At 34.8% G+C, this 26,319-nt stretch overlaps 1 protein-coding gene across 1 annotated transcript; it reads right to left on the minus strand.

Annotated features, from left to right (window-relative positions):
• Positions 1-436: 436 nt before the first annotated feature.
• On the minus strand, positions 437-26,283 carry LOC128554512 (HEAT repeat-containing protein 3-like). The gene is made up of 14 exons (XM_053535784.1): positions 26,013-26,283; positions 22,513-22,685; positions 21,775-21,862; positions 11,361-11,461; positions 10,391-10,500; positions 10,023-10,154; positions 9,088-9,308; positions 8,062-8,161; positions 7,223-7,383; positions 5,057-5,130; positions 4,440-4,576; positions 3,675-3,760; positions 1,114-1,263; positions 437-496 (listed from the first exon to the last, which is right to left on the minus strand). Exons 1-14 carry the CDS (start codon positions 26,151-26,153, stop codon positions 437-439), a joined length of 1,734 nt encoding a protein of 577 aa, XP_053391759.1. The 5' UTR covers positions 26,154-26,283.
• Positions 26,284-26,319: the final 36 nt, after the last annotated feature.

Genomic DNA, 26,319 nt, shown 5'->3' on the forward strand with positions numbered 1-26,319 from the left:
TTTCTAGATTACGACACATTGTGATGCAATAAAACAGCTATATTTAGTGTATCACCATCGTTGCTGTACGTCAAACTATTAAAGGATGCAATAATTTTTTAAAATAAATGGATCTAATATTACTAAAACATAAAAATTGGAGATTTTTTTATCACTAGACTAGGGAAAATTGATTTTTGGGGAAAAATTTTCTGAGGGGAATACACCTACTATCAGAGTTACTTTCTTAGTAAAAAAAAAAAAACCTGAGTGCCTAAGATATTTACTTGTATATTAAATGCTATCAAAGGAATAAACTTGCAAATCCAATTTCTCTTTCCTTTGATTTTAGTGCAGGTGCAACAGTCCCTTAAGTTTTTCAACGGTCCTATCTCTTCAGCACCGGGTCAACATGATCCTCTCCGAACACATCAAATATAGAAATCCAGAGATTCAGCTACCACTCCATAAATCCAGAGTCCTTACATACAACCTCTAAGAGTAATACTCCTATATCCTGAAAAAATATAATTACGTAGACTTTACAGCTACATATGATTACATAAAACATTTACTTACTTCCTCTTTAATAGCAATCAAGCTACAAAAAAAACCTGCTATCGAAAAGATTCAATCTTGAGTGAAACATTTTTGTTTTTTCCCTTTTTTGATAGGGTTTAAGACAAAACACAACAACCCTTTTTGGGTCATATGGATTTTTCTGCTTTAGTAATGGGGAAAAGCGCCCATCCAAACATTAAGATAGATACAGGCCACTTGGGGATAGCTTCCTCAAATGAAAGAATTTTTCACCTAACAGGGTTCAAAACCACAGCAATGACAAGCTAGTGAGTCAAAGCCCTTAGCCTTAACCATTTGAACAACACAGCTCACATTTAATGCAGTGACATACACTAAAATAGGTCTACAGACCTAGGTTAGGTTTCATGCTCCTAGTTTTTCAAACACTGTACAACACAATACAAATTTAGCTGTTGATGTATAGTACATGAAATAGATTACAGTCTGAGTTGAGACATATTTCAGATGGAAAAGACACATAATTTATTGATTCTAAGTGCTTAACATATAAATTTTCCTACAATATATTTTCCAAACAATCAAAGAACAGACCTTGAGCAATGGATGTGGGTTTGGATTCTGAGCCAATATACCCCCTATGGTTGATACAATACGTATAGCATTGACCCTGACCTCTGGCCACTGGCACTTAGTAGACATTTCATACATAAACTGCAGATCTACCGGCTGTACTGCCTGAAACTAGAAACATGAAACAACAGTATGAATCATTCATATATACACTTCAAACTTTTTTTTTTCAAACGTCTGACAAATACACAACATAATTTATTAATAATAAATAACAAAAATTTAAGAAGTATACATTGTCAATAAAACTAATACTGTGAAATCATTAATTTTCATGAGTGACTAATTTACATGCATTTCAAAGTGGATTCAGTCCACAAAATTTAATCCCAACAAAGCAATATGATTCCCATTCATTTTATATTCAATAATCAAAATCCATGAATTTATGTCCACCTGAAATAACCTTTCTGGCCAAAATGTCCACAAAATCAAATATTTTCACAAAATAACATATTACAAAATGTCAAATATTTGGTGTAAGTAAATAGCATTATAAGTTAAACTACAACCAAAACTTTGGTAAAAAACGTAGCTATATATTAATGCAAAAAAATAATTAACGGTGGTCCGAGCTATGATAGTGTATCACTGAAAATAGGAATACTAAAATCTAGAGAAAATATAAATTTGCTACAAACAGCATTGTTTGTGTTTGATTAAAGCCTTGGAGATCATTGGTGGATTGCATTTTTCCTGATTCTAAAATTGGTTATGCAAAACTTCCTATCAAGAATAATCCCTTTTATACATTTGTAAATCAGGGATACCTAATCATGCATGCATGTCTTCCATCATATGATTAGAATGTAAAACAGAGACCGAGTTTCCATCTTTCTTTTGGGTTTAGCATTGTTTTTCAACAGTATTTCAGTTATGTAATGGCTGGCACTTAACATAACCAGTGTTCCTAGATTTTGTACCAGTACTAACCTATCCTCCACAAGTAACTGCCAACTTCTCCATATGAATCAGAGGTTGAGAATGAATGATTTAAGACACACTGTTTTAATCATAATCATAATCCGATAAAATACACCTTGCAAAGGAATTGAATTCACGACCGCACAATCCTTATATCTGAGTTCTCCTTACTGGAGTTATCAAAAGCGAATGGGCAATTAAAGTCATCATAAAAAGTAAACATAGTAAGTTGTTGGCTAGTTAATCTGGTTAAGACAGCCACACAAGCAGTACTGACAGTTTTTTTTACCCTCTGATTTTCAAACACCTCATTGTGGGTTTAAATGACATTTCGGAAGTCATTAGAGCAAAAAAAACAACAAGAGCTGTCCATAAGACAGCACGCTCTATTTTTCTCAGTGCTTGACTCCGAATTAGAGCTTTGCCAGAAAAACTTTATAAAACTCTATTAACCAAACTAGATGCCCACGGGCAACAGGTCGAGCCCGTCAGCTGTCAAAAGGACAGGGAGTTGCACATGACACAATGAGGCAAACATTTATGCTACATAAAAACAAGATTACAAAAAGTTACAATGTAAGTTATTTATATTAACAACAAAGGGAAGTAAATCTTAAAAAAAATTCTAAGTCCACAAAATTGGATGTAACATTTACTACAGGAAAGTGGTCTTGATTTTTTCCTACGACCAGTAATAAAAAAGTTACAAAATAAGCTATTTATAATAACAACAAAGGGAAGTAATTCTAGGTTCTTTTGCATGACTACCCATCTTATGATAGTGAACAATTATGCCAAGTTACATCAAAATCCCTCTATGCATGAAAAAGAAATGCTCTGGACAAAGTCATTGTTGTATCTGACCTTTGACCTCTAAATGTGACCTTGACGTTAGACCTAAGGACCTGGTTCTTGCGAATGACACTCCCTTTCATGAGTGTGAACAATTGTACCAAGTTACATCAAAATCCCTCCAGGCATGAAGAAGAAATGCTCCAGACAAAGTCATTACTGAATTTGACCTTTGACCTCTTAAGTGTGACTTTGGCCTTTGAGATAGGAATGTGCATGCAGTCAGTCTCACTGAGATTAACATTCATGCCAAATATAAACAAGATTGCTCGATGTATAATTCCGGACACACGCACACAAGGAAGGATGCACATACACCAAACAGCCATTTTGACGACTATGTCTTCGCTTCTGCAAGTGGGCTCAACAAAAATTCTATGTTAAAAAGGAGCATAACTCTGACAAAATTCAAACAGAGTTATGAGATTGTTTCTCCTGGTGTAGACTTTGATAGTGAATAACTATTTTAAGTTTCAAGTCAAACACTTTGATAGTAACAGAGATATTCGACTTTATTAAAAACTTCAACCAAAACAAAAAAATCTAAGTTAAAAAGAGGCGTAACTCTGTCATAATTCAAATCAGAGTTATGGGGATTGAGTTACCTGAGTTTTTAAGTCAATAGCTTTGATAGTAACAGAGATATTTGACTTTATCAAAAACTTGAACCAACGGGTACGTCGCAGCGTGCAATAGTTCTACTTTTTCTTCGAAAAGTCAAGCTTAAAAGCAGCCTGTTTACAAACCTTGGAAGGATCTGCCTCAGCTAGTTTCTGTATCACGGCCCTCATAGCTGCTGTTACTGCTTCTAATACTTCCTCTTCCTCTATACCTGCCATACATATAGCAAATCAAGTATCTGTTTCATCAATAAATCTATTTTATTTGTTATAACTCTTGTTTTATTAACAATATTTAATAAGGTAATGGACTCGTAATGAATATCAGTAATTTCTATGCTATAATGTATTCTTCATCCAGAACTTGGGTATTCTCCATCAGGCGGCTTGTATCAGGTTCATTAGCAGCCGGAGAAAGCCTAACAGTTTCTGGCATTGGGAGATTTCGCAACCTCAAGTAATCTGTAGATTGTCATTATGGGTCCATTACTTTTAAGATATTGTAAAGTAGGCATTTCATCTCACAAGTGCTCATGGATTCATTAACAGTATCAAACTGTTCTCTTGCAGTAACTTATATCTTCCCTGCATAAGTCATATGTGGTAGGACCAAGAACTGCAGACAGACATATTGTCTTCAGTCATTTATTATGGAGAACACACACCTTGTCAAAGATTTGTTTGTTTGTTTTGTTAGGTTTTAATTAGACTGACACAGTTATGGTCAAATGGCTTCTTTCCTAATGGTGGAGGAAGACCCCAGGAATTATTTCAGGCACCATTTAGTGCTGAACAGGATTTGAAACATATAATACAATGTCATATCAACATAAACCAATAAAATTTAAGTAATTTCTATTAAAATTTCACATTGTTTATGGGAGAACTTACTTTTTTGTGATGTGGAAAGCTGAAGGAGGCCCTGCCACACAGTATATAGTTTTTGGCACCCTCCCAGGGCCTCTGTATCTAAGGAACTGACTAAATTGTTTAAACATAGCAACGCATGTGTCTGCTTACTCTGAAATCTACAAAATACATTCATTTTGTCGACCACAAATAATTGTTGACAGTAAATCTTTGTCGAAAGCAAATAATTGTGACAGCAAATAATTGTTGACAGCAAATAATAATCAAATAATTATTGACAGCAAATAACAAACAATCAAATAATTGTTGACAGCAAATAACAAACATTATTAACTACACATTGAGAAACTGTCTTGTTCTTTTTACATAATATTGCACTCCTGAAGTCTTGCAATATCTCAATTGCATTTTGTATGCATATATCACTACTCAAATCAATTAAGCTATAAATATCACACTCTTCATTCACACACACCTCTAACTGTTTTACAAATAACCCCAGGTCATTTGTCCTAAACTCTTAAGAAAGTAATTTCCTTCAAAGATTGTTGTTATTTGATATACACAAAAATCTTTCAAAAAGTTTGAAACACATGAATCACTTAAGTATATTTTAGGGTCGTATTAAAAACTCTTACCTTTCCAGAAGACTCTTATTTTCTTGTAAAATTAGCAGTTGCTCAGCTGCCAAGGGCTGGGCTGCCTCTAACACCTGTAAAATTAAACAGATAAAAGAAAATATGGCAACAATGCAATATTGGCACCAACATTTTATTTAGACACAATCTACATTTAATTTGTTTAGCATATTTATTTAAGAAATCAAAATTTGACATGACCACTGATATTCCTACATTTCAGTATGGGGTAAAGGAAAAAATCTTACTCTTCATGCTGTCTGCTTTTAGATAAGACTAATTTATCCCTTTTTAGCTCACCTGTCACATAGTGACAAGGTGAGCTTTTGTGATCACCCTTCGTCCGTCGTCAGTCCGTGCGTCAACAATTTCTTGTCTGCAGGTTAGTGGTTTCATTTATGATTTTATTTTAACCAAACTTGCACACAACTTGTATCACCATAAGATCTTGGTTACTTTCTTGAACTGGTGAGATTCAGTTATGGGTTCCAGAGTGATGGCCCCTGAAAGGGCCAGAATTAGCTATTTTGACCTTGTCTGCATAATAGCAGCTTCATTTATGATTTGAATTTAATCAAACTTGCAAAAAACTTGTGTCACCATAAGATCTCAGTTCCTTTCTTGAACCGGCCCAATCCCATAATGGGTTCCAAAGTTATGGCTATTTTGACCTTGTCTGCACAACAGCAGCTTCATTTATGATTTGATTTTAACCAAACTTGCATACATCTTGTATCACCACAAGATCTTGCTTCCTTTGTTCAACTGGCCAGATTCCTTCATGGGTTCCAGAGTTATGGCCCCTTAAAGGTCCAAAATTGGCTATTTTGGCTTTTGCAGCCATATAGAGACTTGATTTATGGTTTTATTTGATACAAACTTCCAAAATATCTTCAACAACAATAAATCTTGGATTCCATGACAAATCAGATCCAATTGTAGGTTCCAGAGTTATTTTATATCTGATTACCTCCCCTGATTGTAATCAAAATGGATTTATATCAGTAAGTACTTATAGGACTTATTTGAAATTTCATTATTGTTATTAGTTGGACTGAGACAATCAGGGTAGATAACTATGGACTGATTTTATGTCAAATTACCTCCCTTTATCTCAAATTAAAATGGGTATATCTCCATAACTAATGAAGATACTGACCTGAAATTTCATTTATGTCAACAGATTTATTTGGCAGATCCTTCTTTTGTTCACTTACAATATTTTTTTTTTAATTACTTCCCTTTTACGTTACTATAAATAGCTTATTTTTAGTAACTTTTTTATTATTGGCCGTTGGGAAAAACCGAGACCACTTTTCTGTGGTACAACATGGATGGTACCTCCAATTTGTAGGTGCATTTTGACATATCTATACCTTGTAAGAATTTTTTTTCTTTTTGGTTAAATTTCTTCCTTTTGTTGTTCCTGTCCTTTGGACTTAGATATTTTTTCTGAGGACCTTCTTGTCCTCAAGTGCAGTGATAACAGGTGAGCGATATAGGGCCATCATGGCCCTTTTGTTGACAAATATTTTCTGTGCATATCCTAAAATTATGTGAGTTTTGAATGATTAAGAATGCCTGTCATTTATGTTACCTTTTTGACATATAAAGCTATGTGGTTCAGTTGATACACGCAATGACATATCTTACCTTTCAACAATGCCAAAAGACACATATGCCATGTGTAGTTCAGTGGATACACAAAATAGAAATACCTGTATATCTTACCTTTTAAACAATTTCACATGACACATATGCTTTGTGTAAACAATAAATAAAATTTCTTACTTTTTCAACAATTCCACATGATACTTATGCAGTGTGTAGCTCTGTGGATACACACAATACATAAAATTCAACTTTTTCAACAATTCAACATGACACGTATGTAGTGTGTTGTTCTTTGGATACACACAATACATAAAATCCTTGCATTTTCAACAATTGCACATGACACATATGCAGTGTGTTTTTCTGTTGATACACACAATACATAAAATTCTTAATTTTCAACAATTCCGCATGACACATATGCAGTATGTAGCTCTGTGGATATGCACAATACATAAAATTCTTACTTTTTCTACAATTCCACATGACACATAATAATATGCAGTGTGTAGTTCAGTGGATACAGAAAACAGAAATACATGTATATCTTACCTTTTCAACAATTCCACATGACACATATGCAGTGTGTAACTCTGTGGATACACACAATGGGACAACAGAACTATCCCCCTCTGTTATATCTTCCTCCATGGGTGTCTCAGCACTTTCTTCTGTACTGGATTCACTGCTGTTTAAATCTTCCCATTCCTCATCTGTATAACCAACCAGTTATTGACATGGCTTTTATAAAGTCAGATTTTGTTTATAATTTGCAGATTATGTGTGTGCGGGTTTAAGCATCTTTTTCAATAATTTTTCAGTCATATAAATAACTGTGTCTTTATGCAGCAGTGAGCACAATGCACAAGATTATAGTGCTGCTTCACTGGAATATCATACGGCAGACAGGTGACATGATGCCCCATCCAGTCACATTATTCTGACACAAGGCTGACCAGTTCTAGAACTATCCTCTTAGTGGCAAGCGAGGAAGCTACTAGTACCATTTTTCACATCTTTGGTAGGACAATGCCAGAAAGCATACCAACGACTTCCCTTACTAGAAGTGGGTGCTCCACCACTACGCTACCATTGTGGTACAAAGAATATAAGTACTCTGATTTTTACTTTTTGGAGGTATCTGACTAAGAATTATAATATCGTGCTAAAATTGACGTATAAGTTGTATCTAAAGATTGCAAAATAAATTCATGGAAAAACTTCTTATGGCCATACTGGATCAAACAGTAGTTGCATTGTCCTCAGTTCATCATTAAATAGAATATTAGTCTCAGGGTTAGAAACTACAACATTCATTTATGAATTGTTGTCCTCTAATAAAAAAACTTTACAAAGCAGATCTTCAGATAAAAACAAGAGTATAAACCTACCATCAGAACAACATAAATTTGCAACCACCTCCAGTGCCACTTTCTGAGCTTTTAATAGATTCTTTATATCACACAGTCTCTTCTCCTCCAGCGTTGCTGCCTATATAGATAAAGCAAAACATACAAGTAGAAAGTAAATGACTTTGCATCACTGCACTTTTTGATAAGAAAAAGATCCTTCCTCATTTATTAAATTGCATATTTCCTGAAAATGTTTTGCTATTTAAATACACAGCTGAACTTTATCTTAAGCAACTAATTTTCATATTCCCATAAAAAAAGTTGTTTTTGCAAAAACCATGAAATGTCAGGCCCACGAAATTATATTCTTAACTATGTTTCAAAATGAACAATAGCACTACCAATTATGCTATTAAATGTAAACTAGATGTGTGTCCATAGAACACAGGTGCCCCTCCCTCCCCCACCCCCCACTCCTGTCATTATACATGGTTTCATAACTCTAATACTCTGAAATAATTTTTAAAATGTATTATGTAACACAAACTTTTAAGCACTCTATGAGCATCCTTCACTAAGTGAAGGACCATAACTCTGGTCTGGTTCAGTGAAATCCTAAACAGAAAACTAGGTGAGAAACTTCACATGCTTTATAACATTCCCCTCATGTTTTATGTCTCTTACGTTAAATACTTTTTGAGACACATGTGACACAAACTTGAATGCCCTTTTTGCATATTTTTGACAATCAAAGACCATAATTAAGACCCCTGGTGCACAACTTCCTGTGCTGAATAACAATCCCGTGAGGTTTGATGACTGGGTCAAATTTTTTATGAGAAATGCACAAATTCAGACGAACGGACTGGGGGACAGTTGGACAAGGGCAACTCTAAGTGCATAAAAACCGGCTTTATTTTAATGAATCATTATTCCATTTATTGCTTCATTTATATTTATTTCCAATTTTGAAACTGTATTAGATCCCTTACCTTAAACTTTTAAAACATAAAAAGAACACCACCTGGTAAATGATGTTAATGGAACCTCAAGTTTTAAACTTACATTATTTTGTTTCAGAACATCTTTGTCAGTATCAGTTTCTGTTCCTGCATTGACATCACTGGTATCTGTGGTAGCTGGTGTGTCAGTCATGTCATTGTCCTGAACAGTCAACATGGCAGCAACATTCACAGCTAGAACATCTGACATGGTGGTTACGATAGGGACAACTAGGTCACCGCGTGCTGTTGTCAGCCGACTCCCTTCCAGATTCACAAGCACACCTGCTCAAATATAACTGTACAATTCATAATTATGCTTTAATGAAACTGAATTTAATACAATGTATGACCCATAACTATAAATGACATAATTCACTGGGGATTTTTCTCAAACTGGGAAATCAAGATTCATTTGTATGTTCTTAAAGTTATCACTAGATGTTGAAACTAACAGAAAAAAGAAAAATTTGGTGACTGCTGTGACAGTTTCTATGAAAACGAGAATTATATACTTTCTACCTGATTCTGCGTTAAATATACCAAAGTAAACTTGTCTTATTCTTGATACTGCCAAATCAGGTTGTGTGTTATGTAATGGGACTCAACCTACCAAATATTCCTTAATTTTTCTCTAAGAGTTACTAACAAATTCTTCCGATAAATTTAGACGAGTAACTGGCAATTGCTCCTGATCAATTCAAGACGTAACTGGCAATTTCTTCTGCTCAATAAGAGGAGTAACTGGCAATTTCTCCTGATCAATCTGAGGTGTAACTGGCAATTTCTTCTGATCAATCAGACATGTAAGTGGCAATTTCTCCTGATCAGTTAGAGGACTTACTCACAACTTCTCCTGATCAATCAGACGTGTAACTGGAAACTTTTCCTACCTCTAGTCTTCTACTCTCTACCTACCGAGCTATCCATGCAGGCTTTCTCAGTTGTTAGAATGACACCTGCTCCTCAGTTATTGAAAAACCTTCATATAAAACTTACCTGAAGCAAGTGTCTTCATCAACACTCTTGTAGAGGAGTCAGTTGACTTGGACATAATCCTGTGAACACATTCTACTAAGTCCGGTCTGCACATAGCAGTATTATCTTCTGTTACTGTATACAAAAACTCCACTAAAATGATAAAGATACTTATTTCAGACTATATTTATACTTCTCAATTATGTTATAGTAATATACAACCTCCTACAAGCTAGTGTTAATCTGTTTGTGAAGTCAACTTTACAACTTGCTAGTAACACCTTTCAATTTTTCATCCTTTGAGAGCATTTGTAAACCTTTCAGACAGAGTAGTTATAACTGTCAAGATAAATCCATCTAAAACACAATTAATCCTAACTAAAACCTACCAACAGCCAATTTAAGATCCTCAGTGCTACATTCTGAGTCCAGTATAGTACAGATCACAGGAATCAGCTGCCCATTACTGAATGTTGTCACTGCTTGTGTACAGTTTTCACTTGAAAAGAAAATATACATTTGTATAAATACTGATATTTCAAAATATAAATTAACCTTTAGCCTGCTGCTGGAAAGTGATTCTGCCTTTGCAAACAGGGCAGACCAAGATCAGCCTGCACGTCAATGCAGGCTGATCATGGTCTGCACTGTTTGCTATTTAGTCAGTAAATTTTCAGTGAACACCCCCTTTGAATAATAAATGGCACTGCCCAAACAAATGATAGACCAGTTCATTTTAGGAATTTAGCAGGGTAAAGGTAAAATTACAGAAACATTGTACTCTGTGACATTGTGTTTGGATAGTCTTCTACATTCTGAGAAATTACAAATTAATATTAAATGTGAATTGAACTTAAAAGGAAAGCTGACAAAAAGTTGAAATTCTTTTGATTACTCATCAAAATGCTATTTTCCTCTTTTACTGACACAAAATAATTTACCTCAAACCTGCTAAATTTCTAAAATGGACTGGTCCATCCTTCAATTTGGGCAATACCATTTATTTTTCGAAGGGGTGTTCACTGAAAATTTACAGACTGAATAGCAAACAGTGCAGACCATGATCAGCCTGTAAGGACTGATCGCAAAGGCAGAATCACTTGCCGTCAACAGGCTAAAGTCTTTAAAAAATAACATCAAATGTGAACTGAACTTAAAAGGGTGACTGATAAAAAAATACAATTCCATTGATTACTTGACACACATAATTAAGCAATTCAACTCTACCAAATTTTACCGATGAAATGAAAAATTCCAAATAACTTAATAGATTTGTTATAGGATAAATTCAAATTAAATGATAGAATATTCTGGCACTCTATGTAATTTAAAGATTTTTTTTCCCCTCCAAAATCTCACCACAAATTCTGCAGCAGATAGAATGCATGAGCGTATGTTTCACATATCATTGTCTTCCTCCGCTGTGTCTCCTTCTCTGAAAATTGGTCTCCACTTCCAAACTAAAAGTATCAATTGAAACATGTAAACTGTCTTCCACTGAAACGCTTGTTCCTACAGACTGGGTCTGTTTGTATCTTTCATTTGCAATTATCATAAAGAGCCCTATCTGTGGTGGTATGAACTTGAAACTAAAAGCATCTTCATATTATCCAAACAACAAGAGCTGTCCGTAAGACAGCGCGCTCAACTTTTCTCAGTGCTTGACTCTGAATTAGAGCTTTGCCAGTAAAAACAAAATCCAAGTTAAAAAGGGACATAACTCTGTCAAAATTCAAAATAACTATTCTGAGTTTCAAGTAAAAAGCTTTAAAAGTAACAGAGATATTTGACTTTATCAAAAATTTTAACAAAAAATTCTAAGTTAAAAAGGGGCATAATTCTGTCAAAATTCAAATCAAAGTTATGGGGGTTGTTTCTCCTGGTGTAGACTTTGATGGTAAATAAGTGTTTTAAGTTTCAAGTCAATAGCTTTGAAAGTAACAGAGATATTTGACTTTATCAAAAACTTTAACCAAACATTCTAAGTTAAAAAGGGGCATAATTCTGTCAAAATTCAAATCAGAGTTATGGGAATTGTTTCTCCTGGTGTAGACTTTGATTGTAAATAACTATTTTGAGTTTCAAGTCAAAAGCTTTAATAGTAACAGAGATATCTGACTTCATCAAAAATTTTAACAAAAAATTCTAAGTTAAAAAGGGGCATAATTCTGTCAAAATTCAATCAGAGTAATGGGGATTGTTTCTCCTGGTGTAGACTTTGATGGTAAATAAGTATTTTAAGTTTCAAGTCAATAGCTTTGATAGTAACAGAGATATTTGACTTTATCAAAAACTTTAACCAAAAATTCTAAGTTAAAAAGGGGCATAATTCTGTCAAAATTCAAACAGAGTTATGGGGATTGTTTCTCCTGGTGTAGACTTTGATAGTAAATAACTATTTTAAGTTTCAAGTCAATAGCTTTGATAGTAACAGAAATATTTGACTTTATCAAAAACTTTAACCAACGGCGACACCGACGCCGGGGTGAGCACAATAGCTCTACTTTTTCTTTGAAAAGTCGAGCTAAAAACTGAGATAGGCACATTAAAACATGAAACAACAAAACTGGTACTCAGACTATTTTAATATGGTATGTGTACAATATTTTTATTAACTTGTAGTATATAAGAAGGTATCATTGATTGCAGACAACTAGACCTGTTACCACAGGACACTGGTGCCACCCCACACTTCAGGACACTGGTGCCACCCCCCACTTCTGTCACTGTATTGCAGTCAAATGTTCTTTGCTGACAATGCAAGACTAAGTAAAATTTCATAACATCATCAAGAAACACTGAAAGAGTAATTTTTTTTCCCATTTCTTTTTTGTATGTGCATGGGATGTAGGGAGGAGACCGATGAGAGCATGGGTAAATCCTAACTGAAACATCGACTACACAACTTCACATGCTGAAAAACATTTCTATTAAGTTTCATGTCTGAGAAAAACGTGAAACAAACTTTATGCATATTTTTGACTAAGTCAAGGATCATAACTCTTGTATGGCTGAGTGAAATTGCTACTAAAACCATTCAAGTCAAGTCAAGTCAAAAGTTTATTAAATGTAACAAAGGCCTCCGGCCCAAAATACACTACATAATATATAGTAAGTGGTTCAGTCAGATAGTTGTGATCCCACAAAATGTATACATATACACTGATTAAGTTGAGACACATATTCATAAATTCAGCACACAGTCGACTAGCAAACATACCTTAACATAATAGTTCTCTAGGCTGCTGAATATCATAATTAACTGATCAAACATTATTTAAAAGCTTCTCAAGATACAGTGCTGTTTGATATAACACCTTTTCATTATCAGAGCTAAGTATGTTATAAAAACTTTGTATACTTCTGTCAGATGAATACCAATTAAGAAGATACTGATTACGGATCTCACTAAATTTCTCACATTGAAAAAAAGCATGATATTCACATTCAACAATACTAGTGTTACTTCTATTATAACAAAATTGGCAGATACGAGATTCAAAAGGGGTATTGTTGTGCCTACCAGTTTCAACATGCAGCTTATGGCTTGAACAACGAAATTTTGACATTGCTAGCCTGTATTTAAATGACAAATTTATTGTAAGGTAATGTTCTGTATTTAATAAAGTTTTAAAATGTTTATAATGGTGACATCTACTTGATTCATCGATAGACTCTTTCCAGTTTTGTGTATGACAATCTATGAGTCTTTGACGAAAAATACTAACGAAGTAGTCAATATCTCCAACATCATGTGAAACCCAAACATAACCAAAACCATACAAAAATAGTAAGTGTTTGACCTGAGTAGCCCAGGTGATTCTGCCTACGTTATCTAAAGATTTTAGCATATAATAACACCGTTTAGGGTATCTAGAGTTATCCATCTGTATTAGTTTACACCAATACTTAACACAGTTTGAATAATAGGTTATACACATTGGTAGTCTGCCACATTCTCCCAAAACAATTATATTATTCGTTGAGTTTTTTACTCCAAGAAATTTTTTACAAAACTTAGTATGTATGGTTTCTATTTCTGGCGAATATTTATATCCCCAAATCTGAGATCCATAGCAGAGTACTGGTTTTACCATAGCATCAAATAACTGAAACAACTGTTTAATGTTAAAATATCCAAATGGCCTTTGATAGTTATACATAGCATATATCGACTTCTGTGCCTGTGACGCTAACTTTTCTTTAGCTGCTGTCCAAGATAAGGTCGGCGTAAATAAGATGCCCATATACTTATAAACAGTCGTAACGCTAACTAATTGACCACGGAAAAACCATCTTTCATTAATTCTTAAGGGTCCACCATTTCGAAATACAATTATTTCAGTTTTACTGAGGTTAACTTCCATCCCTGTTGAATTACAAAATTGTTCTATTACGTTGAGTTGTTGTTGTAACTTAAATACAGTTTCTGCACAATTTGCAATGTCATCTGCAAACATCAGACATAATATATCAGGTATTGAATTGTCAATAAAAATACCTGAATTACATTTTTCACGCAGTAAGGAGGATAATTGATCAATAAATAAGGAAAAAATCACAGGACTACTTATGTCCCCTTGTCTTGTACCAATGTTACACGGAAAATAATCCGTTACTCTCCCTGTTGATGTCTTAACACAAGATTGTAAATTTTGATACATTTGAGCAAGGATCCTGAGAAAATTACCGTTTACACCTTTAGATTGTAAACTTTCAAATAACTTTTTATGGTTAATCTTATCAAAAGCTTTCTTGAAGTCGACATATAGGCAGTAAAAACGACCACCAGATCTAGACAAGTATTTCTGAGCCATGGCTTGTAAACAAAACACATTATCAATGGCAGAATAACCACGTCTAAAACCTGCTTGGGCTTCATCAATTTTTTTATTGTTTTCAGCCCACGAATATAAACGTGAGTTCATTATATTAGAAAAGATTTTGTACATTGTGGTAGTTATAGATATACCTCTATAATTGCTCGGATCATTAAGGGCTCCTGACTTATGTATTGGACAGATTATACTTTGACCCCAAGAAGTGGGGAAACTCCCACTCATGAATATCTTGTTAAATAGAACGCATAGTACATGGGCTATTATATCATCTGTATACTTATAAAATTCTGCATTCAATCCGTCATTACCTGGGCTTTTGCCGATTGCTAATTTTAAAATGGAGCTTTTAGTTTCCTCTAAGGTAATTTCAGAATTTAGAAATTGGTCGCGGGGACCCTCATCATTAATAACAATGGCTTCTGCAGACTCATCAAATAACAGGCTACTGAAATATGTAAACCATTCATTTGCTGAAACAGTTAAACTATTTACGCTCTGACTGGGTCTAGATTTCTTCAGTACTTTCCATAACTGATTGATGTTATTACAACATTCAACGAGTTTAATGCGTTCTCTACTTTGAAAAGCATATTTTTTCTGATTTACAGCATTTTTAAAAATACTTTTCCTCTCTTTATAATATTCAAGGTCTTGATTACAATTTGTTGCTCTAAACTGACGCAGAGCCCTATATTTACTGAGTTTTAATATTTCGCACTCTTCATCCCACCATTTTGGTTGAATTACTGATAATGCAGTATTGCTAGATTTAGAATACACTCGCATATGTGATGCTGCTTCTTGATATACATTAGTTAATGTACTAACTACTCTATTTATGTCTGTATTTATAAGATTGAGAAACGAGTCTCTGTACTGTTCCAAAAGATTATTAAAAACAGTGAAAAAAGTATGGCTCTTATTAGAATCCCATTTAAATTTCGGAAATATCATTCCAGATGTACTCTCTGAGACCAATGTTTGTGTGTCATTATGACTGTATATACTAAAGTGTAATCTACAGGCTACGGGAAAATGGTCCGATTCATCCCTTTCCAAGACATCGAAGTATGAAACATGATTAAAAAGATCTTCACATGCTATCATATAGTCTACCACGCTAGCTCCATCCCCAGATAAACAAGTAAAATTACCTTGAGAATCATCAAAACGACCATTTAAAACATGCATGTCGTGGGTACAGCAAAAATTTATAAGAGTTCGACCAAAATTATTACACCGATTGTCTTTACTTTGCCTTGGGATATCAAAGAAGCTACTATTATATTCTGTATCACCAAATACATAAAAAAGGTTATCTGCTGGTATATAATCTAAAAGATCCTTAATCCTAGCATTCAAATCCCCAGCCCAGAAAAACATAGCATCAGGAAAACTTAATCGTATATTATCAATATTATCTTGTATTAGAATAATTCCATTTCTTTCATTATCATTATACAATGATGACCCTTCTGGTGATACGTATGAAAAGTACATAATAAGATCTTTACAGTCGCTTATCAACGAAAATTTAAATAGCATCACGATACAATCTTTGAATTCTTTCTTAATTCTAGTAATACTGATATGTTGAAACAATGACTCTTTAACCCTTTACTCCATAGATACTCGTTTTAACGCATCTATGCATTACTCCATAGATACTCGTTTTAACGCATCTATGCATTACTCCATAGATACTCCTTTTATCGCATTCTACTACACTGATAGTTTAAATGCAAAATACCAATAAAATATATTGGCAATGAAGCCCACAAAAGCATATTTGTGAAGTTCAAACTGTTAATAAAAGATCAGTTTCAGAAAAACTTGTGGTTATAATTGTAATTTATTGATAATTATCACTTTTAATTCAGGGTGGCCTTTTCTGAAAATCACACTGACTTTATATATATTAGGACAGCTATTTATGGATGGAAAAGTATATAGGTGACCCAAAAACTAAGTTATTATTTGCATTCTATCATTCAACTATGGCAAATTATGTAAAAGTGAGACATAAGATTGGTGTAATAAAAGGTGTGGTTACCATAACAACCATTAAAATCCATAGATCACTTGTCAACATTATGGAATTTATGCTAATTGACCTGGGCCCCTTGGAAGTGTGTTTATTGTGCACAGCTGTCAAAACAAAGCAATTAGGGTGTTGTTTGCATCATTATTTATGATGTGGATCAACAAATTTTATAGAAAGTGTCTTTGATCAGTGCTTCTTATCAAAACATTATGTAATTAATTAATTTTATGATCTATGAAGTTCTGTAAGTTTGGTAGGGTGTAGATTTTAATGATTAATTAAATGGGTTTGCTTATTTTGAAAATCACTTAATATAGACCTTTCTAGTTTTTCATTTACCTTCAATTAATAAAATTGTGCATCTGTAACAGTAAAAATATTTCTTTTCTGTTGTATCACATGCATAAAACAGCTAAATTATAATAATATTCTAAGGTCTTAGGTTTGTAGCTTTCTATTGTGAAAAATATTTATCACAAAATTATGAAAAATATACCATCAGAAAGGAAATTTAATTCTAAAAATAAATTATGTTGGACACTAAATGGTTAAAACAAGTATTCATAGACTAATTTTGATCTGAGTAACACAGGTATAAATTTTGCATTTTTCTCCAATAACCTGTATGGAGATAGTGTACAGATAATGCAACTGAGTGTATTGGGTATCAATAATCAATACTATTGTATCTGTATGGAGTAAAGGAGTGTAGGACAAAATCCCCTGCGGACAAAACCCCCTTCGCTCATTTTTGCATAGGCGGACAAAACCCCCTTCATGATTTTTACAAGGAGGACAAAACCCCCTTTGTTTAATTTTACAAGGAGGACAAAACCCCCTTCGCACTTTTTTTCAAGGAGGACAAAACCCCCTCCGTGTTTTTTACAAGGAGGACAAAACCCCCTTCACCCTAGAATCAAAAGGGCAAATAATATAATAATATATAACTAATCAAAGTACCTAAGAGTTATTTAACAATTTACTTTAATGAACAGTTCATTGAGACAAACAAACAATTAACAAATTAACAGGTCAATTAATTAAGAGATATTTAACACTTCTTTATCAACAAACTATAATAATTGTATATGTATAGTCAGATTAATTTCAAAGTTACTATGGAACAAACAGTAATAATTGTATATAATAGAGTAAGTACATCAATTATCCATATTATAATCATTAATTATAATTATCTTCAAGACATCTCTTTCTATTAATAAAATGGAAAATTTTAAAGTGTATTATCATATTGTCTGCCCTTTTGATTCTAGGATGAAGGGGGTTTTGTCCTCCTTGTAAAAAACGTGAAGGGGGTTTTGTCCTCAGTGTAAAAAATGCGAAGGGGTTTTTGTCCTCCTTGTAAAATTCAGCGAAGGGGGTTTTGTCCTCCTTGTAAAAAACATGAAGTGGGTTTTGTCCGCCTATGCAAAAACTAGCGAAGGGGGTTTTGTCCGAAGGGGATTTTGTCCGGATCCCGGAGTAAAGGGTTAATAAATACGGATACTCCGCCACTATTACGAATCGAGTTCTTATTAACCTTCCGGATATTGTCAAAATGCACATAATTACTCATAAAATGATCGAATTCACCTGTATATCTTGACCAAGTCTCACATAAACATATAATGTCAAAGCCCTTCAAAAAATATTTTGAAGTACAACCCTCAGCGTATTTACTAAGTCCTTGAATATTCCAAGTCACAATATTTACATACTGTAAAAAACAGTCATTGTTTGGAATGCCTTGGCCGACTTCCTATTCGTCCACGCCCATTTCATCGTGCGCGCTCCAATCGTCTTCTTGCGCGGTAGACCACGTTCCTCCTACGTCACTATTCACCTGATCGGTCTCGTCCAATCGTTCGCTTTCCCCAATGTTGTTTACACGTTGGCCATGTGCTTGAGCACGTGGCCGTCTAATCTGTCGTCGCTTGCCGATACACACGATAGCCTGTTTTACATCATCGTATTTATAGATTTGGTCATCCACAATAAGCTTATCGTACCGTATCACAGCATACTTATCTTTATCTCGTTCTTCCAACATACGGGTACCCAATACACGTCTGTGTCGAACTACACGATCTGTGTAGTCAGGTTTTACATATTTGTCCGAATCTCGAGTTAATATTCCGTTAGCTTTATTCAAAATGCATTCCCGATCTTTAAACCTACTGAATTTGACAATAATCGTGCATTTGGATGGGTCCTTTGATTTGACTTTGTGCGCTCTCTCTATTTCAACAGACTCCATTTCCGGCAAATCAAGATCGTCCCTGATAAATTTCCTAATCTCAGACTCACAGACTGACCAGTCCTCACTCACGGGCCCAGGAATACCTCCTATACGTAAATTGTTCCGACGAGAATGACTCTCTAGGCTGTCAATTTGACCTCTCAAATAGTTCAGCTCAGATCTAATAGCCTGGTTTTCAGTTTTTAATTTGTCATTTTCATCACGTAGGCATTGCATAGAATCAGATAATGAGTCAATTTTTGTATTTACCTGTGATATGTTCTTTGACACACTAGTATACTGGTTTGCTATATCCGTTTTCATTTCCTTAAGGAAATCCATCATATGTGAATCTTGTAAGTCCGTAGGCCCCCTATCCTGTGACTCATTTGCAGCATATGGATCACCGACGGATGTCCGACGGCCTGTCGGCGGCTGAGACATAGAATACGAAAACGAAGACAATGTTCTCTGGCGGGACCGAGTTCCGATATTGTCTCTAGCAACTTGAATATTCCCGGCACCACGCCTTGTTGGCCCAGGGTTAGTCTCAATATCCCCATCAAGGATCAAGATTATCGACACAAATACAATCCAACGTAATCCTTTACTGCACATATGTTTAGACACTTTTATTCCATATAATGTGAATCTTTGCTTATTTGGCTGCATAAATCCACCTATCGCAGCACGCCAAGTTTGTAAATCATTCCCCATTTTCACAAAACAAATATCAATGTCACTTATTTTGAAGAAGTGCGGCCATCTTGCCAAGGGACACAACCTACCTCTCACATTCACATCATAAGTTAAATGATATTCCTATAAAGTTTCAAGACCCTAGGTCAAATAATTTTTGAGATACCTGTGACATAAACTTTTAGGTACTTAATGCATATTTTTGACAAAGTCAAGGACCATAACCCTTTAAAAATGTTCTATAGTGTCATGCTGTAAGAAGAATTTCTCTTAACCTTAGGAATTCTGGAAACGGTCTTTTGTTTAACATTTACAGTAAACCTCGCTTATAAGGAACAGGTAGGGACCTATAAAATTTGTTCCTTATAACCGAGGTTCCTTATATCCATATAGCGAATTAGTTCCTTGTAACCGAGGTCGATATAACGAACACAATTTGTATAGCGAACACTATTTGAATAACGTTTGAAAATTGCTACGTGATCTCACTCCGGGCCGAACATGAATCTTTATGTGAGAAATTTGCGAGTCTCTGACCATTCTTTATCTTGCACAAGGAAATTCTACACTTAAAATGAGCAAACAAACCAGCCAAGAGAATATATTTCGTATCATATCCATTTTTAAAACAATGTGATCCAATTATTGTTTATTTGATTCGGGATCTGCTATGAAAAACAACACAATCAAGCCTGTGACTGTCCTGAAAACATCCTAATTTCAATCATCATGTAATCCAATTATCGCGATTAACGGTGAACTCCAAACCCTTAAGTACACCACGTGTTAAAAACCAAATTATTTGTTACATAATCGGAGTGGTTTGTCGCACACAATAAAACATGTACCTTATTCAACCATTTACATATTGGAAAATGTGGATCTCTGACTGGCCAGATGCAAAAAGAGTCATCGTTAACTCTGCCTTTTGATCGACAGGCGCAACTAACTTATTGTGTATTGATCAAGCAGGCGCATTGCAAAAAATATGCGTCCCGGGGAATAGCGTCTGGGAGTTTCTAGCGTCCTTTTCAAAAAAGTATGCGTCCAAATAAATAATGCAGAATTAAACGATACCGCCTCGGTAGCCTAGTGGTAGAGCGTCCGCTTCGAGTGCGGGAGGTCGTGGGTTCGATCCCCGGCCGCGTCATACCAAAGACGTAAAAAATGGTACTAGTAGCTTCCTCGCTTGGCGCTCAGCATTAAGAGGGTAGTGCTAGGACTGGTCAGCCCGGTGTCAGTATAATGTGACTGGGTGGGGTATCATGTCACGTGTCTACGGCGTGATATTCCAGTGAGGCAGCACTATAAAGTTGGGCATTGTGCTCACTGCTACAAGTAGACACCGTCGTTTATATGACTGAAAAACTGTTGAAAAAGACGTTAAACCCGAACACACACACACAGAATTAAACGTGTTGTAATATTTAGTTAGGATGATTATAATACTTTTTGTGAGTCTCTACAAATGTTGGGATATAAATTAAACAGTGTGTTTTCTACAAGTATATAGACTGAAGCGTAATACATAATCGTCTAGTATTTGGTAAATGTTAAAGATGATATTATAGTTTTTCAATTTATCGTATCCGTGAATTTATAAACTATAGATCATAGTAATGAAATAATTTGGGTTTTTGTGAAAGTGCTGAGGTTACTCTGGCGTCATTAGCGATTCACTTGTTTATTTCCGGTTTTAATAAAAAAAATTCTGTTCGCTATAACAGAGGTGTTTTCCATTAAATTTCGTACTTTGGGACAGGAAAAGGTGTTTCTTATAACCGAGTTTTCCTTATAACCGAGTTCCCTATAACCGAGGATTTTTACATTGAATAAAGAATGAATAAGATCGGGGAATTGAAAACTGTTCCTTATAACCGAGTGTTCCTTATATCCAAGTTCCTTATAAGTGAGGTTTACTGTATACATGGATATATAAAGAATACTTACTTGTTGTACAAGTGCCAGCACTGGAGTGAGTACATCTTTAGCTACCATCTCTTCACATACAGTCACCTCTCCATCAACACTTAGGTTTCTGTCAAACACATATTTGTTACAATGATCACTTAACACTTCCTGCAACATACTTCAAATGTATCATATTTCAAACATATACAATGTCATTGTAATGATGTCCAGTCTACTGACCAAATTTGAATCCCACTCATTAAATTTCTTCTACCGATTATTTCATTATAAACATCACGTTTATCTGATGATAAAATGCCTAAATTATGATTTACTTTAGTTGAACAACAGTGCCAGACTGTCACAAACTACGCCCGTCAGATGAAAACTGTTCGACTTAGAGAGCGGACAAGGCTAAATTCGCAGTTTTTCTAGTAATTCAAGGGCCATAATCCAAGAGTGTTTGGGGCGATTTGGGTGGTTATTGAACCTGGCCAAGATATTATGCCCACAAACATTGTCAGCAAGTTTGGTAAAGAGCGGATGAAAACTGTTTGACTTGGAGAGCATATATGCTTTGGATGCTCACCGCCTGCCCGCCACGGGTGTTCACATAATACGCCCTGCTCTTTCAGGGACAGGCATATAAAAATGAAAGGATTCTTTGCAAACAAATGAGCTGTTTCATCATACCAGTGATTTTATACAGTTAATATTTTATCAAGTTTAGATTCCCTTCTTTCACAGCAAATGCTATCTATGCCTCATATGCCTTACCTTAGAGCACCAAGAGCCCTGTGGCGTATATCCCAGCTATGATCTAACACCAGGGGGCCAAGTATCTTGATAACATTGAGCTTTAGGAAGGCTGCCAGTGTACCAGGATGTGACGCCAGCCCAGCTATTGCTGTACAAGCACATTCTCTATTCTCTTCATTAGGACTTTGCAACTGGAAAATATCACAAATAATTCAAAGCCATCAGACTGCAGTTTTGAACTAAATATAAATACAGTTATAACTGCAGGTGTGACTGATACCCAATACTGTGAAATCATTAATATTCGTGGGGTACTAACTTTCGTGGATTTCGTGATTGAGTCAATCCACAACATTAAATCCCAAAGAACAAGAAAAAAATCCAATTCATTTTATGTTAAAAGTTGAAATCAACAAACACATATCCCCACGAAATTGACGTTTTGATCAAAACCACAAAATTTCATGCCCACGAAATTAAATGATTTTACAGTATATGCCGCTCTGATACAACAAAAGTATGACACATTTGTTTGAAAGCTTGTTACATTTTCTCTCAAAACTCAGATTCAGTATGTTTTAATTACTCATAATAGGTACAGACTTTGGGTTATATGATAACTTAATGGAATTCAACCGTTAGAAATATGAAATAACATCAGTAAGGTTATGGAAGCTAGAAGTAATCTGGAAGGAAAAATGAATACAATACAGATGTATTTATAGACTTGTAGGTTATGACGTATTTCAACAAGTTTACATAATATAAAGTTTTTTTCTAAATTAGTCCCTAGGAAATGTAACTTGACACATATACTAGTCAGACACTGACTATGCTTTCTGGTAAGATTTCTCTATGAGATTCATTCCAGCGTAGGAATGCGTAACATTATAACAAATCTATTGCTGTATGCGCTTAACATTTTTAGCTAAGTACTTTCAAATTTGCTTGATTGTTTTTCACTTAAGTACCTTTTTCTAGGGGTGACTATTGAGGCCAATTTTGACTATTGCAATACTATTGATATTGCTGAAAAACTATTGCGATACTATTCTATTGCAGGTTACTATTGCGATACTATTGCAATAGTTATCGGCCACCATGTTTTATACAAGAAAACTACCAACTGGCATTGTTACTCAGTGTAAGACACGGCACTGTTTATAACTGCTGTTAATACACATTGAGATACATGTTTGTATAACTGAAATGGACAGAAATAAATCTAACATTAAATATTTTTAACATTTTTCTATTTCTTGCCTTCCTTGGCTTTGAAACAATAAGTAAAACAATAAACCTATGCAAGGTATACTCATACGAATCGGCCATTTTGTTGCGAATGTCAACATGTTTAATAACCCAAATCATCGAAAAAGACGAAAATTGACGGATTGGACTAAGGTGTACCAGCACTAAATGAAGGGCCCTACTGAACAGTTTGCTATATCATACTAGTATCCTACTTTCTCCATTGTACATTTTCTCATTTAAGGTTAACAGGTTATTTAAATATATTCAATCAAAGTTTCTAAGAAACCAAATTTATTTATTATCTCCAGGACTTCCCAGTCCTTTGTGGTAGTTTAATTCCGTGAGGGTAATTATTATAATGGAGACGTAAACACTTTCCGAGGCGCAAGTGAAAGCTGGCTCTGTTTCTTGGTTTATAAATTATAAATTATTTCTGTATTTACTAAAATTTTAAAACTATCGATTGTTGAAGGAACTATCGGCGACTGTTATTGGATCGTGACTTTTCTATCGATGCATACTATCGGGACACTCAGTATCGCAATGCATCGATATTTCGATGTATCGTTACACCCCTACCTTTTTCTAGTACTTTTCTCTAGAGAATCAACAGAAATCTTGTAGTTACAAATGTATCTGGTTCTTGAATCTGGGAAAGTAAATACTTGAGGTTTGGCCAATATTTCAGAGCTACTTAAAATTTTCAGTTTAATATCCCCGCTGCAATTTGTGTTTATCCTGCAATTTCTTTATTAAAAGAATATATTAAAATTTATTACATATATTGAATATATTAAAAGAATATATATGTTTACTGTACGCTTGGGGTATGCCACTACCAGTTCTTGGTATAAATTAAATACCAATACTGTAAGTTAATATCAAAGGTCTCTGAATAATAAATGAACCAAACAGTACAATAGTCTTTTTTGGCTGTTCTTTTCGCAGGGGTGTGGAATTCTCTATATGAGCCGTGCCATGGGAAAACCAACATAGTGCATTTCCGACCAGCACGGATCCAGACCAGCCTGTGCATCCGCGCAGTCTGGTCAGGATCCATGCTGTTCGCTAATGGTTTCTCTAATTGCAATAGGCTTTGAAAGCAAACAGCATGGATCCTGACCAGACTGCGCAGATGTGCAGGCTGGTCTGGATCCATGCTGGTTGCAAAGCCACTATGTTGGTTTTCTCATGGCGCGGCTCATATTTTTCACTTGTCCATGGAAAAATGAGCTAGACTTAAAAATCCACTTGCCCAAAGTCAAAATTCACTGTCTGGATTTTCAACATTAAAAGCTGCATAGAACTGCTATTTCAGACAATGATCTACAGGTAGTATATTAAACAAAAGCTAACATAATACAGGATATTACTGTAACTGTGAGAGAATAAAAGCTAACACTTTCGCCTATATACAAGGCTGAAGTTGTGTCCATGAGGCTGGGGAACATTCAACAGATACATCATAAATAAATGCCATGCCCGAATTGTTGCTCGTGGAAGCAAACTGAATTCAGAAAATCAAGACTCTTGAAACGTTCTGTTTTGTTCTGAATCTAATCTTACTTTTGATTTCTTTGTGCCTTTGACTATCGTTTTTGTTTGACTGCTGACTTCCGTTTTTGTCAGCAGCCGAAGTTCTAAGAACAAATTTGTCCTAAACTGTGAAAATTGTTCACATTACGGTTTATATTTGTCATATTACTGTGTGCAAATTCATGCAAGACCGAGACCAAGAGCTAATCAGAACTTGGAGAGTGATGCTAAATTAAGACGCAATTGCAAGTGTATTATATAAATTCTTCTCACTTGAAGGCCGCCAACAGCATTACTAAATTATTCTTCATTTTTTTCAATTTATAACTGAAAATGTATTGTCCGCGGACAACGGAATGAAAAAATGCACTTGCACACTGTCAAAAAGTCCTGATCAAGTATGATAAGTCGTACATACGAATTCCACATCCATTAAATTCATACTGCAATCTGGACTCAAATGTCGGAACCCTAGCTGTAACAATAGTTGTATTTTGTACTTTGCAATGTGTTATATACCTAACTGCACATTTTTCTCACACTTAGACATTTTGGTTTCCATATACAGGTCTAGGATTTTGTCGTTTTTACAGATATATATATAACAGTATAATATAAATAATTAGTCCAGGACATTAAAATCACATCAATTAACCCACTTTATACTGAAGCTGATATAAGAAATCATTTTATGTTGAAAACATCAACCATATGAAATTAAAATATACTTTTTCAACTATTGTTTGTAGAGTTGCAGAGTGCACATCTTCTCCTTGAAGTTCTATCTCCGCCTCGCATTCCCCAACGCTTGGAAGTCCAGTTGGGCGAGGTTTGGGAGCTGAAAACTTCTTTTTCTTAACTTTACCCATTGCTTAAATGTATTAGCATTTTATGGAAGTGTATGACCCACTGACACCCTTCAAATCTAGAAATAATTGACAGGATCCTGAATCAAAGTTTTAGAATGACACATGAGTTATGGGCGCAGACATATTTGATTTAGACTAATTCCTGTACGGAGATTTTCAAAAATCG

This window comes from Mercenaria mercenaria, unplaced genomic scaffold (assembly GCF_021730395.1).
Source record: "Mercenaria mercenaria strain notata unplaced genomic scaffold, MADL_Memer_1 contig_5089, whole genome shotgun sequence".
Classification (NCBI taxonomy): Eukaryota; Metazoa; Mollusca; class Bivalvia; order Venerida; family Veneridae; genus Mercenaria; species Mercenaria mercenaria.